This window comes from Coenobita brevimanus, chromosome 117, assembly GCF_032717465.1.
Source record: "Coenobita brevimanus isolate Jiangsu-jjx chromosome 117, ASM3271746v2, whole genome shotgun sequence".
Classification (NCBI taxonomy): Eukaryota; Metazoa; Arthropoda; class Malacostraca; order Decapoda; family Coenobitidae; genus Coenobita; species Coenobita brevimanus.
The window spans coordinates 3,334,991-3,352,194 of NC_137070.1; the positions used below are offsets into that span (position 1 = coordinate 3,334,991).

Genomic DNA, 17,204 nt, shown 5'->3' on the forward strand with positions numbered 1-17,204 from the left:
GTGCATCCTTGTGAGTGCTATGGGGAGGAAAGGTGTATCTACCTCTCTGGCTGCAATACCCCCCTACCCCCAATGATGGAAAAACAAAATAAAATAAAACAAAAACCAATACATAAAACAACAGGAAATAATAAAATAAAACAAAATAATACAAGTAAATAATAAACAGTCATAAAAGCAGTCAGACTTCCATCTCCCTGAGTGCCGACGCGCGTGTCGCGGTGCAGGGGTGGGAGGGCGGACGCATTCCGTAGCCCAGCCCTCCGGCTGCTGCACCTGCGGGGCGTGTGGGGCATAATGGGAGGTTGACACACATAGACTCTCTATCACTAAGATAATTTATAGCCCTCCCCCCCCATTTCTCCAATACTAAACTCCTCCCTTCCGTGACTATAGAGCAGCAACCCACCAAGACAGCAGAATCCACCAATGCCACACAGACAGGCACCACCCTCAGTAGGGCCGGGGGTACAAACTATGGCTCTTCCACCTTCATCGTTAAAACTACCCTTGTCTGCACATACACAGAGTGACCACTGTATAGGACCAACAGGAACACAACACACAAAAAAAATAAAACAACTAAGCCACAGCAATGGGGACGGCCCACAATCTTTATACCTCCGACTATCTTCATATTTCCCCACTTAATCTCTTCCAATCTCACCCTCTTCTTTCCCCCCACTTTTCTACGACGAAGCAAAGTGAAGCGAAGTGACGCATTAGTCTTCTACTGAAGGTCCTACTCCAGCGACGACGACGAAGATGATACTACCATGTCCGGACGTGGCAAGGGAGGCAAGGTGAAGGGAAAGTCCAAGTCCCGATCTAGCAGGGCTGGGCTCCAGTTCCCCGTCAGCAGGATCCACCGTCTCCTTCGTAAAGGCAATTACGCTGAGCGTGTGGGTGCTGGTGCCCCCGTCTACTTGGCTGCAGTCATGGAGTACTTAGCAGCTGAAGTGCTTGAGCTGGCTGGCAACGCAGCCCATGACAACAAGAAGACTCGTATCATTCCCCGTCACCTGCAGTTGGCTATCCGCAATGACGAAGAGCTCAACAAGCTCCTCTCTGGCGTCACCATTGCCCAGGGAGGTGTCCTGCCTAACATCCAGGCTGTGCTGCTCCCCAAGAAGACGGAGAAGAAGTAAACGCTTCCAAGAAATTCTTCTTCTTCTTCTTCACCTCCATCGGCTCCTTTAGGAGCCACATTCGTTTCTTGAGAGAGAATAGACTTTGGCATTGCCCAACATCATCTTTGTGTATGGATGAATGTGTTGGTATACTGTATGTATGTCTGTCTGTCTGTCTGTATGTGTGTATAATGTGGTATGTGTTGAATGCTGGCATATGTCTGTGGCTATATTTATGTTCGCTTGGATGTAAGAAGCTACTGACATCAGTGAAGGTCGATTAATAATATTATTATTCCCACTACTACATAGCATCTTGTCCTGTTCCCAACTGCACCTACATAATACTGTACTGTATAATTATGCCTCCTAACTGCCTGGCCGGGTGGATGAATGAAAACACAGATGATGATGGCTATTCTCCAACCATCGAAGGAATGGACAAAGTCGTTCAGTGACAGAGGATATGGTGATGTATACAACAGTATATATATTATCCATGTGGTGACGACCATGGTGGATTTAACACCCCGAAATAAGAGCAATAATGGTAATAATGAAGAAAATACTATTCATTCATTTCTCTCGGCATTAGTAGTATTGCAACAACTAGTTACTACAAAATCAAAAAACAATACCATCACCATCTATCTATTCATCCATCCATTCATTCATCATCATCATCATCATCATCAAGATTAATAATAATAATAATTATCATCATCATCATCATCATCATCAGCAGCAGCAGCAGCAGCCATCGAACTGCGAGCTCCGGTGAAGGCCTGCTTAGTGAAACTGTCGGGAGGCGAGTGTCAGCCACCTTGTCAACCACCTCTTCTATATTATGCACTAGCGGTCGTGCAAGTACCAACCGGATCCATTTAAATTTGATTTCAGCCCTCGGCGGTTGTATGGCGGTTGATGCAATGCTTGTACGATGGGTGATTGGTGGGTTTTGGCACTTAGAGAAAACGGCCGTGACAGCGACAAATTCAAGGGATAACTTGTTCATATGCAGACATTCTGTCTGTCTAACACTTAGGCATTCATATCATGCACTGCGTGTGGTGCCTTACCGACGTGACTGACTGACTGTGTCTTCTCTTCTCTAGGTGCATCCTTCAAGTTTGCTGCTCGTGCATATGAAGGCAGAAATACCTTGGATTAGTGGGATTTGCCTTCACGATTTATGGAGGCGACTCCCGGAGCACAGCAGAGGAGATGCTCTCGGAACAGGATGGAAATTGCCCCGATAGGTATGGAGAAAGCTTTCCTGAAATGGGGGGGGGGGTATTAGATCAGAGGGACAGAGAAAGCAATGGCCCAGCAAAATAAGTGATAATGTATATGTATGTAGACGTCCATTAAAATTACAAGATGTAGAAGCAAAATTGACAGTTGCCTAATCCCCCCCCTTTTTTTTTTTTTTTACAACTGCCATACAGAGAGGGAGAAAGAGAGGTTTGGTGTGGTTCAGTTAGGTTATGGTTGGTTTGGTTAGGTTACGTTAGGTGTGGTAAGAGTTGGTTGGGTTGCATTACATGTCTTCATATCTGTTACATTAAAAAAAAAATACTTATTTTGGTGCTTGCTAACCTGCTCAACGTCTGCATTTACTTATACTACTATGCCTTCATTCATTCTCTTTCACAGAAATTAGGTGTGGACCTTTAAAAGAGGTCCGGGGGTTGTTGTTGTTGTGTGCTTTGCCGTGGCCAGGTGGAATAGTGCCATGCAGTTATGCACGCACCCTCTTAACCGCCGAAGCCGTAAAGGGTACGCCCTTGCCTCTTCAGGGCGTACACCACGTCCATCGCGGTCACGGTCTTGCGCTTGGTGTGCTCAGTGTAGGTGACAGCATCGCGAATCACGTTCTCTAGGAACACCTTCAGAACACCGCGGGTCTCCTCGTAGATCAGGCCCGAGATACGCTTCACGCCGCCACGACGAGCCAGACGACGGATGGCAGGCTTGGTGATGCCCTGGATGTTGTCATGAAGCACCCTGCGGTGTCACTTGGCGCCTCCCTTGCCGCCTTTGCCTCGACCAGTCATAGTGTCAGCTGCTCAGACCCAGTAGTTGTGAGTGTCCACTCCGCTCCCAGCACCAACAATGATGACGACCCCACTGTTGTTGTATTGTTGTGATATTTTCCCCAAAACTATGGTGGGGAACGGGCAAACAAAGAGCCCGTCAGGGAAAACTGCAGGAAAAATCCCTCCAATGAGGGCGTAGAGGAGACAACGAGCTGGCAAATGACGGAAAAGGCGTCAGAGGCAGGGGAAGATGCGATGGCTGGTGGTGAATTGGGCTGCCAGATGTACGACGAGGCAGGGCGGAACAGATGGAAGACTCGGGGGTGGATGGTGAGCCGGCTGCACGATGGTTTAACGAGGGCAGGGCGGGACGAGAGCTGGGTAGACAATGCTGCGCCGATGGAAGGGGCGCCGATGAGCTCAGATAGACACGCCTCGATGCTGCCCTCAACCCCCTTACACTCGCTCCAGCTCTCCACAGCAGCAGGTGGATGCACAGAGGGGAGGCCCGGTCCCGGTCGTCATGAGGGCACAACCCCGGTCCCGGTGGTGGCGGAGGGAGGGTCGTCGGCCATAAGAATTGGGTGGAGGAGCCTTGACCTCCTGGTGGACCGACCAGGGCACTCCCTCAGATAGAGGGACAGGCCCGACCCTCGGCTGGAACCGCTGCTGTGGAGAGCTGGTCCCGCCGGGAACAGCGGTAGAGGTGTTGCCTCGGTGAGAGGTGGGCTGCGAGTCGACAACCCCGCTGTTGTTGTTGTTGTTGGATATTTCCCCACACTTGGTGGGGTATGGGCAAACAAAGAGCCTGTCAGGGTAGAGCTAACAGTGTCCTTGCTGATTTATCTAGGGGAAGAGTAATTGGTCACTAGGGATAATAGAGTGTTAAAAGGAGAGTGAGCAATGATGGTGGCTGCTTCATTGACAGCATTTTCATACTGGGCGCAGCCCACATCTGGGTGAGATCTGAGCTGGGCAGTGGCTGGGGAGTCGAGCAAGTAATGTATTAGAGGCTCTTCAGCACTGTCAAGGCAGTGGGGGCATGGCTTTGGTGCGGTCCCAGCGATCTGACTGTGACAGGGGAATCCCAACTGTAATCGCCGGAGCCGCACTAACACGTAGTTAGGCAATCCAGGTGGAGGCAGGAGTGGTAAGTAGGTCGTGGTTGTGGCATACCACAACGTAGAACGAGAGCCCTCTGCAACACACAGTTGATGATTCTCCTGGGACAGCCTTCCAATAGTGCCAGCCAGGGTGGCAATGGTGTTAGAGGTGCTAGGGCGAAGTGGGAACGTAATTCCCGGGAGAAAGCATGCTGAGCGTGCCATAGCATCTGCTCGTTCATTGCCAAGGATCCCAACGTGCCCTGGAATCCAGTAGAGGATGATGGTGGTGCCTCTGTTCGTGAGGAGGGAGGCGACTGAGTATATCCCCGTTAAGAGGGAAACGTTGTTGCTGCAGGAGAAGATGCGGAACCCTTGAAGGGATAACAAGGAGTCTGTGTGGATGATGACCCGCCATTGCTGGTTAAGCTGTGTGTGGCGTAATGCCCTGAGTATGGCAACTAACTCTGCCTGGAAGGCAGAGACCCCAGGGGAGAGTCGCCAAGATTCAGTATGGTGCCCTAGAACAAAAGCAGACCCAGCGGATCCATCAGTGCACACAGATCCATCTGTGTAGTATGTCACGGATTCAGGGGAGACTAGAGCAGCCATCCTGCTGAGGCCCTCCTGTCGAAGAAGGGCAAGAATGGAAGCACGTGGGTGAGCTTAGTGGGGCAGTGAATTTCATATGGAAGAGGGGCCAATGGCGGTGGATCGGTGTACCCAGGGTAGGGGGAGTTGGGTTCCCTACGATGTCAGGGGCGGCTCCAAGGCTATGCACCAAGGCGGCAGTGGTGCGAGCCCAATCATCATCTGGATGAGGGTCACATGGGCGGCTCGCCAACCACCCTTATATAACCCAGTGTCGGTCGTGGAAGTACGAACCTTGTCCATCTAACCTTGATTTCAGGCCTAGGCCCCACCCGAGCTCCCAGGAGGCCAATCCTAGAGAGGCGTCGAAGCCAGGTCACGTCACAAGGCATGGCAAATTCTGCAAGCAAACCAGGAATTGCATCGAAAAAGCATGAGCAGTAAATCACCACCGTGTACATCACACCCCGACCACTCACACGCCGCCAGTCCTGAGACAGACGACATAAAAAGCCGCTGCCAGGGGCGGCGCGCCAACACTCTCTCTCTTCTTGCTCCCTCAGTCGCGCGCCATGGCTCGTACCAAGCAGACTGCACGTAAGTCCACTGGAGGCAAGGCCCCTCGAAAGCAGCTGGCCACCAAGGCCGCTCGCAAGTCTGCCCCTGCCACCGGCGGCGTCAAGAAACCCCATCATTACAGGCTTGGCACTGTGGCCCTGTGTGAGATCCATCGCTACCAGAAGAGCACTGAGCTGCTTATCAGGAAGCTGCCATTCCAGCATCTCGTCCGTGAGATTGCCCAAGACTTCCAGACTGACCTGCGCTTCCAGACCTCTGCCATCATGGCTCTGCAGGAGGCTTCTGAGGCCTATTTGGTCGGTCTCTTTGAGGACACCAACCTGTGTGACATCCATGCCAAGTGTGTAACAATCATGCTAAGGACATCTAGCTGGCCTGCCACATCCGTGGTGAGCGCACCTAAGGCGAGAGGCCCCTCACCTCGATCGAAAGAAATCTCGGCCCTTTTCAGGGCCAAAACCCTTCTTCAAAGAGAGATGATGACAGACCCTCAGTTTAGGTTTCTGTAATGCTAGGTGAAATTAGGCTCGACTTCTCGTTCCTATTTCACCTAACGTGGAGCAGGGTCCTCTTTCGAGACCGGAGCTTAGTGCAATAAAGAGAGGCAGGACACAAAAACTCCAGGCAACAACCTTTACACGTATATTACCACAATCAGACACAGGACAAATCAGCAGATATTACAGCACAATACATAGCAATATAAAACCTTACCTAGGATATGTGTATCTCGCAGGATACTTGCTTCTCTGAGAGTAATGACAACACAATCGATCCTAGAGTATCAGGAGTACAATAAATATAGGCGTGCACGGGGGCGCGGGAGGGGGGTTTAGTCTCACTAGGAGATAGGGGAGGTGTGGGAAGTGACTTGTGACGGCTAGGGGAAAGTTATGGTAATACTGGAGGGCGGCAGATATTAGCCGTGAAGTTTATATGGTTTCCACTAGCCGAGGGGCTTTGGTAATTGATTTTATTCTTGACTCACACTTACTCGGGATATTGGAGTGAGAGAGGGTGATAAACAAGATTAATGGGTTGCGTGGGGGAGGGAGAGAATACCATTAATACTTCCTTTCACAGAATTCCTTCACAGTAATGGGGGTATGTCTTTATAGGGGAATCTCCAGGTGGCACAGGCTTACTAATTATATTACAGGGATGTCACTCATAAGTATAGTTCATCAGATCTTGTTCCACACACTCGTCCTTTAACTTCTCACTGTGATCTTATTTACCCTGATATTCACTATATGATATCACTGCACAACCCTTACATTAGGGGAAATCACACTTAACCTAAATCACTCGTACTACAGTATCACACGTATTCATCAGGGGGATAGGCAGGAACATGTCGTCGGCGATCCTGCCGGGCTAGGGGCACTGCCAATGCGAGGCGTGCCGAGAGGGCACGGGATAACTTGTAAGGGCGTCCTCTCGCGTCCTGGGCTTCCCGTGACTTCCGGGCTTGGCTCAGGCGTGTGGCCCTCGGGACTGGGGCCAAATAGCTCCAGGAACCTCTGTGATAAGTCCCAGCCTGTCGTGAGGGCCTTACGGCGTCGTGTGGGCATAGGGAGATTGCGCCCGGGTGTCCTGGGGAGAACCGAGAGAGACTGTGGGCTGCAGTCTCCAGCATCTAGGGGCGCCGACAGGGGAGGGCTACAGCAGCGACTTCCACTGGGGTCCATCAGGTGCATCTGCTCTAGAGCCAGGCGTAGGGAACAGAGACTAGGGGAGGCTGTGAGGTCTGTCTGGGTCACTCTGGGACAGGAAGCCTGGGCTCTAGTCTCCTGCCGTAGGGACGTCTCTCTCCTTACCTCTCTCTGCACACCCTCGGAGCGACAATAGATCGTCTGATGAGGAAGGGAGCGACAATAGGTCGTCTCTACCAAGATACTCTCAGAGCAACCATAGATCGTCTCACGAGGATGGGAGCGACCATAGATCGTCTCTACCAGAGGGGCGCCGTCTGGAGTGTCTTTTACAACTCCACCCCTAGCTGACTCAACAATTGCACTCCATGAAGGTAGTGTCCTTCTCCTATGGCGGCGACGGCGTTGTGGCTGCGTGACACAGGGGCGCACGGCCCAGGCTGACATACCGGGTATGTCGCTGTTGCCGGGAGTGGTGGTGACTGGTGGCGGCTACCCCGTGGGGTTCGTGTGGGGGTGTCGGCGCATCCTCGGGCATACTGAGCTGTGTTTGGCTTGCCCTGTCATCGGGGGTACTATGGTATATTTCGGCGGCACTGTTCTTTCAGTCACCCATTTTACCACTCTCCCCCTGTAAAAAGTCACGTCCTCGTGGCTGGAGGTGGAACACTTTTGTGTTGAAGGTGGTGTACACGGGCTGGAGGTGTTGCAGCGCAGTTTGCCAGGCGACGGTGTAGGGGTTCTCTTCTTGTGCTGGGTCGCAAGTGAGGAAGAGTGTGGAGGTGGTGATGGTAGACTGGAAGATGTTTAGCAGATGGTGTGGCCTGCGGAGTCTGTGGTTCCTGCCAAGGGTAGGTGCCCATATGGCCCGCTTCACTCTCATCTTGCTTGGTGTGGCTGTCGGTGTGGTTGGGGGTTGAATGCTGGATACTGTGGGTAAGGGCCAGGTTTTGTGCCGTGGTAATGCGGCGTTGAGTCTCTGGGGAGTACAGGTAGAGGGGATTTGGGCCTGATGTAGCTTGATGGTGTGAAGTCGTGGAGAGGTGGGTGGTGTAGGGGTGTGTGAGTATCGGGCGGGCGGGCGTGAGAGGCGGCCTGAGTGGGTGGTGGTGGTCTTGAGGGTCGGGGTGGGGGGAGAAGTTGGCGTATGGGATGGGCGGGTTGTTTTGCGTGTTGCGGGCGTGGTGGGGCGCGGTGTTGGCGGAGTGGGTGTACGGATGGTGGGTAGGAGAGGGGGGGTGGTAGTGGGTTGTGGTGAGGGTGTGGTGGCGTGGGCAGAAGAGGTGGGAGTGGGCGTTGAGGGGGAGGCCATAGAGGGAAGGGGTGAGGGTGAGGGAGGGGTGGCGGGGGAGGCGTCAGGTGAGGTGCTGGGGGTGGTGGTGGCCGGGGAGGTGGAGATGGTAGGGGGGTCCGAGTGGGAGGGTGAGGAGGAAACATAGCACTCATATGTGACTGTAGAGGGTGGTGCGGGGGCCGGAGGGGGCTGGGGGTGTGGGGCCGGAGCGGAGGAGGTGGGCGTGCGGAAAGGCCGCACGTGACGGTTGCGGAGGGTATGGGGAGTGCCGTGATAGTCTACGACTACTTGGTATGGGTTGGGGACTTTGGTGATTGTGTGGGGCCCCATGAAACGGGGGGCGAGCTTGTGGGGAGTGGGAAGTTGGGCGACGACGACTGTGTCACCCGGGTTGAAAGGGTTGGAGGCTGTGTCGGGTCCAAGGTCTAAGTTCTTTTGCAGGTGGTATATCCGCCCTTTTAGCAGGTGTAGCGGATCTGTAGTGGGAGCGGAAGCGGCCGGTTGCAGGTGATGGTGTAGGGGTAGTAGGAGGGGGTTTTCGCCAAAGATTTTTTCGTGGGGGGAAACCCTGTCTTCTCGGGGGCACGAATTCATGCCCCACTGGACAATTTTTACATGTGCCGGCCAATCGTCGTCTTTTGTAGTCTCGATTCTGATGCGTAGCTGATTGATAAGGGTACGATGGCTACGTTCACATACCGCGTTCCCTTGTGGCCAGTATGGTGAGGAGTGGGAGATCTTGCACCCGAAAATCCTGGCTAGATCTTCCCAGACTTTTACGGAGAACTCGGGGGCATTATCAGAATGGATGGCTTGGGGAATGCCAAAGTAAGAGAACATGTGTCGGAGCAGGGCATCAGCGACAGCGACGGCATGATGTTCCTTAGCTGGGCAGGTTACTACGAATTTGGAGTACGTGTCTACAGAAGTGACCACGTATTTATATCCAGATTTAGGGGGAAGAGGGCCTACTACGTCGATCACCAGGAGTTGCCAGGGCTTGTGGGCGGTGATATGGCCAGATGGCCCGGCGGTCCGGGTGATATCTTTTCCAAGCGCGCAGGCGCGGCAAGTCTGGATAATTTCCTTGGCGAGTGTGGAGGGATTTGGGGCCCAGTAAATATCATTGAACACCTGTAGTAATTTTTTGGTGCCCAAGTGGATGCCGTTGTGGGTATATAGGTGGCGCAGGGTGTCACGTGCCACATCGGGGGTCAAGAGGATGTGTCCGGATGGGGTTAGAAGGTGGTCGCCCTGTCGGCACAGCTTGGGGAATAGGTGAGCAGGGATCCAGGGGGGCCGTTCCTTGTGGTGCCAGAGTTGTAGGAGGTCGGGGTCCGGTTGTACCACGTGGATGGGGAAGCGAGAGAGGTCATCTGCATTGGTGTGGAGCTTTCCGGGTCTGTATGAAATCTCGTACTGAAACTCCTCTAGGGTGTCACGCCACCGGACGAGTTGGGCGTTATGGGAGTCTGATTGGCTCAACCACTGGAGTGATTGGTGGTCGGTGATTATCGTGACTTGGGTCCCGGAAAGATATGCCCTAAAATATTGGAGGGCCCAGATTATGCCGAGGCATTCTCGCTTGGTGGCGGCATAATTTTTTTCGGCTGGGTTCAGAGTGCGACTGGTGCAGGCAATGATGTGTTCCCGGCCGGCCTGTACCTGGGCTAGGACGGCGCCTATAGCGGTAAGGGATACATCCGCGTAGAGGCGAAAAGGGAGGGCATAGTCGGGGAAGGCCACGATGGGGGCCGAGACAAGCTAGTCTTTTAGCTGTTGAAAAGCAGCTTGCCGGTCCTCGGTCAAGAGGAAAGGTTCCCCTTTTCGTGTCAAGTCGTGAAGAGGCTTAGCGATCTGCGCGAATCCCTTCACGAAGTGACGGTAATAGAACGTGAGTCCCAGGAAGGCGCGGACGCCGTGGACATCCTGCGGAGGTGGTATGTCCGCTATGGCACGGAGCTTGTCGGGATCTGGGGAAATTCCTGCTTGGGAAATAGTATGTCCTGGGAACGAGACAGTCTTAGCGGCCAAGACACATTTAGAAGGATGTAGCTTGAGGCCTGCCTGGCGAATTCTGGTGAAAACTCGAAGGAGGCTCTGCAAGTGGTCGGCCCAGGTCTGGCTAAAAACAATGACGTCGTCAAGATAAGCTAAACATATTTCCCAAGTGAGGCCGCTCAAGACAGATTCCATTAGTCTGGAGAAAGTGGCAGGGGCGTTGCAGAGGCCGAATGGCAGAACATTGAATTCGTAATGTTTGCCATTACTGGTGGAAAAGGCCGTCTTTCCTCGATGGTCCGGGTGGACGGGGACCTGCCAGTATACAGACTGGAGGTCGAGGGTAGAAAACCAAGACGCCCCGTAGAGGGAGTCTAGGGAATCGTCAATGCGCGGGAGGGGGGTGGCATCTTTAATGGTGACATCGTTCACATGGCGGTAGTTGATGCAAAATCGCATCATGACGTCTTTCTTTTTTACTAGAACGACGGGGGAGGACCACGGGCTGGTGGAGGGGGATAACACCTGCCTCTTCCATTTCATGCACCTGGCGGTCCTCCTCTTCTCTCTGTTGGGGGTTCTTGCATCGGGAAGGTTGTCATATAGGTGGGCCTGTCGTATGGATTTCGTGCGACAGGTACGTGGTATGCCCTATATCTGCTGGTCCTGTCGCAAACAAATCCTGGAAATCCAGGAGGCGGCGGCGTAAGGTGTCTGACTGCTGGTTGGAGAGATGGTCAGGGATGGGGGGTAGAGGGGTGGGGAGGTGGGAGGAGGATGGGGCACAGGGCTCGGCTTCCTCCATCTCTCCAATGATAAGCCCTTTGGGGAGGGTGAGAGGGGACGGGGCGAGGCTGGCGATGCGGATGGCGGCGTGGTGGGGAGGGAGGAAGGTGGGGGACACAAGGCAGGCAGAAAGGGGTCTGGAGGGGAGGAGGGGGGAGAACAAAACGGATGGACCTGAGGGCCTGTTAAGGCACACCCATGCCTCATGGTGGAAGGGGATGGTAACGGCGGCAGAGATGGTGGCAGGGAAAGAGGGGGCAGGAGTGGGGTGGAAAGGCATGGGAGGGGGAGGAGAGGGGGGTGAAAAAAGGGGGGAAGAAGGGGGGCACTGGGGGGAGGAAGAGGGCAAATCCTCCGGCCGGGGCCGCGGCGTGCATGTGCAAACGGCTGGGGTGGAACGGGGTGGGGGGCGGAACTGGAGTTGTCGGTGGCGACAGTTGATCGTGGCTCCGAGTTTTTGGAGCAAGTCTAGCCCTAAATAACCGTCATAACTCCGGCAGGAGGAATAAAAAATGATGAATGAATGTTGGGTGAAAACTGGCTGGTGGGTGTCGACCCGTAGGGCCCGAGTTTCCCCACGGATGGGCAGGGGGCCATCCCCCGCGTCCACAAGGTGAGTGGTAGTAGGGCGGAGTGGGCCAAACTGCGATTTGTAGCGGGAGAAATAGTGGCTGTAAAGGCAGGACCTGGCCGCTCCCGTATCGACTAGTAGTCTGGCCTTCACGCCGTTTATTTTCATCTTGTGGTATACTGGGGGGCGATACTTAGGGGTAATGGCCCCCGCCACCGTGGGTTGGTGAGGGGGCGGGCCTAATAATCTAGCTGGCTAAGGCTTTCGTTCTCCTGTTCCTGCTCTAATTCTCTGGGATGGGGCTCGTCCACGGGCGTCAGCTCATCTCCTGGGGCCTCGCCTTCCAAGGCAGACACTTTATGCGAACCCAGGGCTGTGATTCTGCGGCGAGCAGCTTTAAGCTGGTCCCGTATGTCATGAAGGGGGCAGCGGGAGTTGCAGGCTGTGAATTCCCACGGGTTGATAAGAATTAGGTTCGGGTTTTCTCACGGGGTGGAGCGCCGACGGGAGGGGTGTGCCCTGGGCGGGCTAGGCGTCGGGGTCGGGCTGGTGTGAGGCAGAGGTGGACGCGGTGTGGCTGGGGGAGCCGGGGGTCGGGTGGGGAATTTCTTAACAACATTAATTTGTTGTGGAGAAGGGCAGGCGGTCAGGAGGCGCCATATCAGCTGTATATCTCTATCCATGTCTCCTGTTGGGTCATGGATAGTGAAGTGTTGTTTCACAACACTTGGGAGTACTCTGAGCAGAGTATTAAATGTATGCTGATCCCGGGTTTCCTCATTTGCCTCCGGGTAGGCAGCAGTAACCAGGCATCTTGCCTGTATCAGGGTATTATCTAAATCCCCGTTGAATGAAAAACTATCCAATTTGGATAGAGCCACTACTTTCCCTAATGATGGGGTGATGGCTTGTACAGTGAACTTTGTAAAGTTCTGCCAGGTGAGTTCTGGGACGATTTTCGGTGCTATGTTCGCTGCCGCTTTACCCAATAGTGGTAGTGTGACTGCAATTTTTTGTTGGTCATTTTCAAAGCCAATATCCAGTAAGGGTTTAATTATTGCCAGATATGTGTGTATATCATACTGGTCGGGGTCAAACTGGGTAACTGAACGTGCGGTTTGGTTGACATTTTGCCAAATATTTCCTGATTACCTCTCTTTTATGCCCGGGTCTAGAACCACCACTGGCCACCAGTGTAATGCTAGGTGAAATTAGGCTCGACTTCTAGTTCCTATTTCACCTAACGTGGAGCGGGGTCCTCTTTCGAGACCGGAGCTTAGTGCAATAAAGAGAGGCAGGACACAAAAACTCTAGGGAACAACCTTTACACATATATTACCACAATCAGACACAGGACAAATCAGCAGATATTACAGCACAATACATAGCAATATAAAACCTTATCTAGGATATGTGTATCTCGCAGGATACTTGCTTCTCTGATAGTAATGACAACACAATCAATCCTAGTGTATCAGGAGTACAATAAATATAGGCGCGCACGGGGGCGTGGGAAGGGGGGTTGAGTCTCACTAGGAGGAGATAGGGGAGGTGAGGGGAGAGACTTGTGACAGCTAGGGGAAAGTTATGGTAATACTGGAGGGCGGCAGATATTAGCCGTGAAGTTTATATGATTTCCACTAGCCGAGGGACTTTGGTAATTGATTATATTCTTGACTCACACTTACTCGGGATATTGGAGTGAGAGAGGGTGATAAACAGGATTAATGGGTAGTGTGGGGAAGGGAGAGAATACCATTAATACTCCCTTTCACAGTATTCCTTCACAGTAATGGGGGTATGTCTTTATAGGGGAATCTCCAGGCGGCACAGGCTTACTAATTGTATTACAGGATGTCACTCATAAGTATAGTTCATCAGATCTTGTTCCACACACTCGTCCTTTAACTTCTCACTGTGATCTTATTTATCCTGATATTCACTATATGATATCACTGCACAATACTTACATTAGGGGAAATCACACTTAACCTAAATCACTCGTACTACAGTATCACACGTATTCATCAGGGGGATAGGCAGGAACATGTCGTCGGCAATCCTGCCGGGCTAGGGGCACTGCCAATGCGAGGCGTGCCGAGAGGGCACGGGATAACTCGTAAGGGCGTCCTCTTGCGTCCTGGGCTTCCCGTGACTTCCGGGCTTGGCTCAGGCGTGTGGCCGTCGGGACTGGGGCCGAATAGCTCCAGGAACCACTGTGATAAGTCCCGGCGTGTCGTGAGGGCCTTATGGCGTCGTGGGGGCGTAGGGAGATTGTGCCCGGGTGTCCTGGGGAGAACCGAGAGAAACTGTGGGCTGCGGTCTCCAGCGTCTAGGGGCGCCGACAGGGGAGGACTGCGGCAGCAACTTCCACTGGGGTCTGTCAGGTGTGTCTGCTCTAGAGCCAGGCGTAGGGAACAGAGACCAGGGGAGGCTATGAGGCCTGTCTGGGTCACTCTGGGACAGGAAGCCTGGGCTCTAGTCTCTTGGCATATGGACATCTCTCTCCTTACCTCTCTCTGCACACCCTCGGAGCGACAATAGATCGTCTCACGAGGAAGGGAGCGACAATAGGTCGTCCCTACCAAGACACTCTCGGAGCGACCATAGATCGTCTCACGAGGATGGGAGCGACCATAGATCGTCTCTACCGGAGCACTTTTGGAGCGACCATAGATCGTCTCATGAGGATGGGAGCGACCATAGATCGTCTCTACCGGAACACTTTCGGAGTGACCATAGATCGTCTCACGAGGATGGGAGCGACCAGAGATCGTCTCTACCGGAGCACTTTTGAAGCAACCATAGATCATCTCACGAGGATGGGAGCGACCATAGATTGTCTCTACCAGAGGGGCGCCGTCTGGAGTGTCTTTTACAACTCCACCCCTAGCTGACTCAACAATTCCACTCCGTGAAGGTAGTATCCTTCTCCTACGGCGGCGACGGCGTTGTGGCCGCGTGACACAGGGGCGCACGACCCGGGCTGACATATGTCGCTGTTGCCGGGAGTGGTGGTGACTGGTGGCGGCTACCCCGTGGGGTCCGTGTGCGGGTGTCGGCGCATCCTCGGGCATACTGAGCTGTGTTTGGCTTGCCCTGTCATCGGGGGTACTATGGTATATTTCGGGGGCACTGTTCTTTAAGTCACACATTTTAGTTTCCATATATCAGCTCTTGCTTTTCCGCAGCGAAGTGTGCTCTTACACACACATACAGACGAAAGAACTCCATTACTTACATACATACATGCATTCATTCATTCCTTTTTTTTTTTTTTTTTTTCAATCAATCATTTACTCTTTTTTTTTTTTTGGAAGGGGGGGGGAATACTTGCCTATTCTTTTATTTCTTTTATTGATCTGTTGTTCACGTCGCAGTTTTTCTTTTCGTTATTTGCCTGTTTCTTTTACTTACTCATCGATTCACTCACGCCCTCATAAAGGTACACAGGTTTGCACAACGAGAAATGCATTCCCGCTGCATATTAGGAGATGCTCTCTATCCGTCATGAACGCAAGGTGAATTCTTCAGTTACTATGCTGGAAAAAAAAAAAAGTGAACCTGAACCCATCGATGTTCGCCTGCAGTTGTGCGCGTGTATGTATGTTTATACTGTACCTATGTATTTGTGTGTCTTTGTGAGCATGTATGTCTGTGTGTACGGACGTATGAGGACACACACACACACACACACACACACACAGAGGGATTCAATCTAGGCGTACGTGCGACACCGGCGCTCCGTACCAAATCATCACGGCCAGTGGCATTACCTAAATAGTATCTTTGTATGAGTCAAGCTCAGTACCAGGTTAGACTAAATGATTGTTCATTATTAAAAGGAAAAAAATAATAAGTTTAAACAAGACTTGTACAAACAGGAAATAGAACCAAGACGAAAGAATACGCTGAGTCATCTCTGAGGTTTGTTTAGACTACAACAACACGGAGATTGTAAGTACATGCTCTTCACTTTAAGTATTGCAAAATGGATACATACTTCAGTAAAACAAATTTGGAAAAGAAAAGGGATAAAGGTAAAAAGCAAAATGATGATTTCTACCAAGAACTGGTTGAAGTAGAGACTCACAATAGACTGGTTGAACGTGTAAACAAACTAGAAATGGCTTTCAAAAATGAAATTGATGAAATAAAGAAGCAGATGCATTTGCAAAAGGAAGAAATAGAAAAACTAGGAAGGGAGGCCAATAAGAAAGACACAACCATCAGTGAACTAACAGTGGATTTGAGTACACTTAGGAAGAAAATGAGTGAAATGGCAAGTACAGTAGTCAATCACGAGAGTGTTATGGAAGAGTTCAAAAATGACACAGAGACAATTAGGCAAGTTAGCAGTCTTATTGACCAGAGCAGTGATATTGAGGAGAAGATAACACAAGTGAATGAAGCTGTGCAAAGCTACGAAAATGATGTAGAAACCACGTATGCTGAAATGGTGAAAGTAAAGAAAGACTTAGAAACAAGGGTGGAGGAAGAAAGCATTAAAAAGGAGGTGAAAAGAATAGTCCAAAACAATCCAAAGTTAGTCAGAGATTCAGAAGATATAAACAAATCAATAGTAATCACTGGTATAGAAGAGGAAGAAGTTAAAAACAAGATCACAAGAGATAAAAAGATGGCAAATGTAATGAGCTTACTGAAAGAAGTATCAGAGGAAATCAGTAGTAAAGACATAGAGGAACACAAAAGGTTAGGGAAATACGAGAAAAGCAAGAGAAGACCTCTAAAGGTGACTTTCCAGAGTGTAAACACTGTGGAAGAGATACTAAAAAATGCAAAGAATCTTATGGAAAAAGAGGAGTTCAAAAATGTATGGATAAAAAGATGCCTAACACAAGAGGAACTGGAATTACTGAAAGAGAAAAGGGAGGAAGCAAAAACAAAAAATGAGGGAAGATCAGAAGAGGAGAAGAAATTTTTTTTACAAAGTAATAGGATTGCAGGTACGAAAGTGGTACACAAACAGGATGGAAGAAAAAGGAGGAAGGTAGTAGAACCATGTCATGACAAGTATATAAACAAGATGATAAAGTTGATGTACTCAAATGTGGATGGAATGGTATCTAAATTACTAGAGATGAATGATTATGTCAGAGAAAATGAACCACAAATAATATGCCTAACTGAAACAAAATTAATACCAAGGATATCAAATGACATACTAAACTTAGAGGAATACAATATATGGAGAAGAGACAGATATTTTAAAAAAAGGAGGAGGAATTATAATATTAACTAAGAAAAATCTAAAAGTCAAGGAAATAAAACTAGATATACCATCACAAGTAGAACTGATTGCAGTAGAGATTGACACATCTGAAGGTAAAGTAATTGTAGCCAATTTGTACATGCCACCCAGATCAAACACATGGGAAAGAGACGAATATGAGGACCTGGCAGAGAGTACAATTCAGAGTGTAAGATCATTGCT

General features: G+C 51.0%; 1 protein-coding gene and 1 pseudogene across 1 annotated transcript; both read left to right on the forward strand.

Annotated features, from left to right (window-relative positions):
• The first annotated feature begins 776 nt into the window (after window positions 1–776).
• Window positions 777–1,148, forward strand: LOC145419066 (histone H2A-like). Its single transcript, XM_080287311.1, has one exon. It carries the CDS (start codon window positions 777–779, stop codon window positions 1,146–1,148), a length of 372 nt encoding a protein of 123 aa, XP_080143437.1.
• A 4,287-nt stretch (window positions 1,149–5,435) lies between these two features.
• On the forward strand, window positions 5,436–5,845 carry LOC145419067 (histone H3-like; annotated as a pseudogene).
• Window positions 5,846–17,204: the final 11,359 nt, after the last annotated feature.

Coding starts and splice junctions, on each gene's coding strand:
- LOC145419066 (XM_080287311.1), top strand. CDS start 777: ATGTCCGGACGTGGCAAGGGAGGCAAGGTGAAGGGAAAGTCCAAGTCC.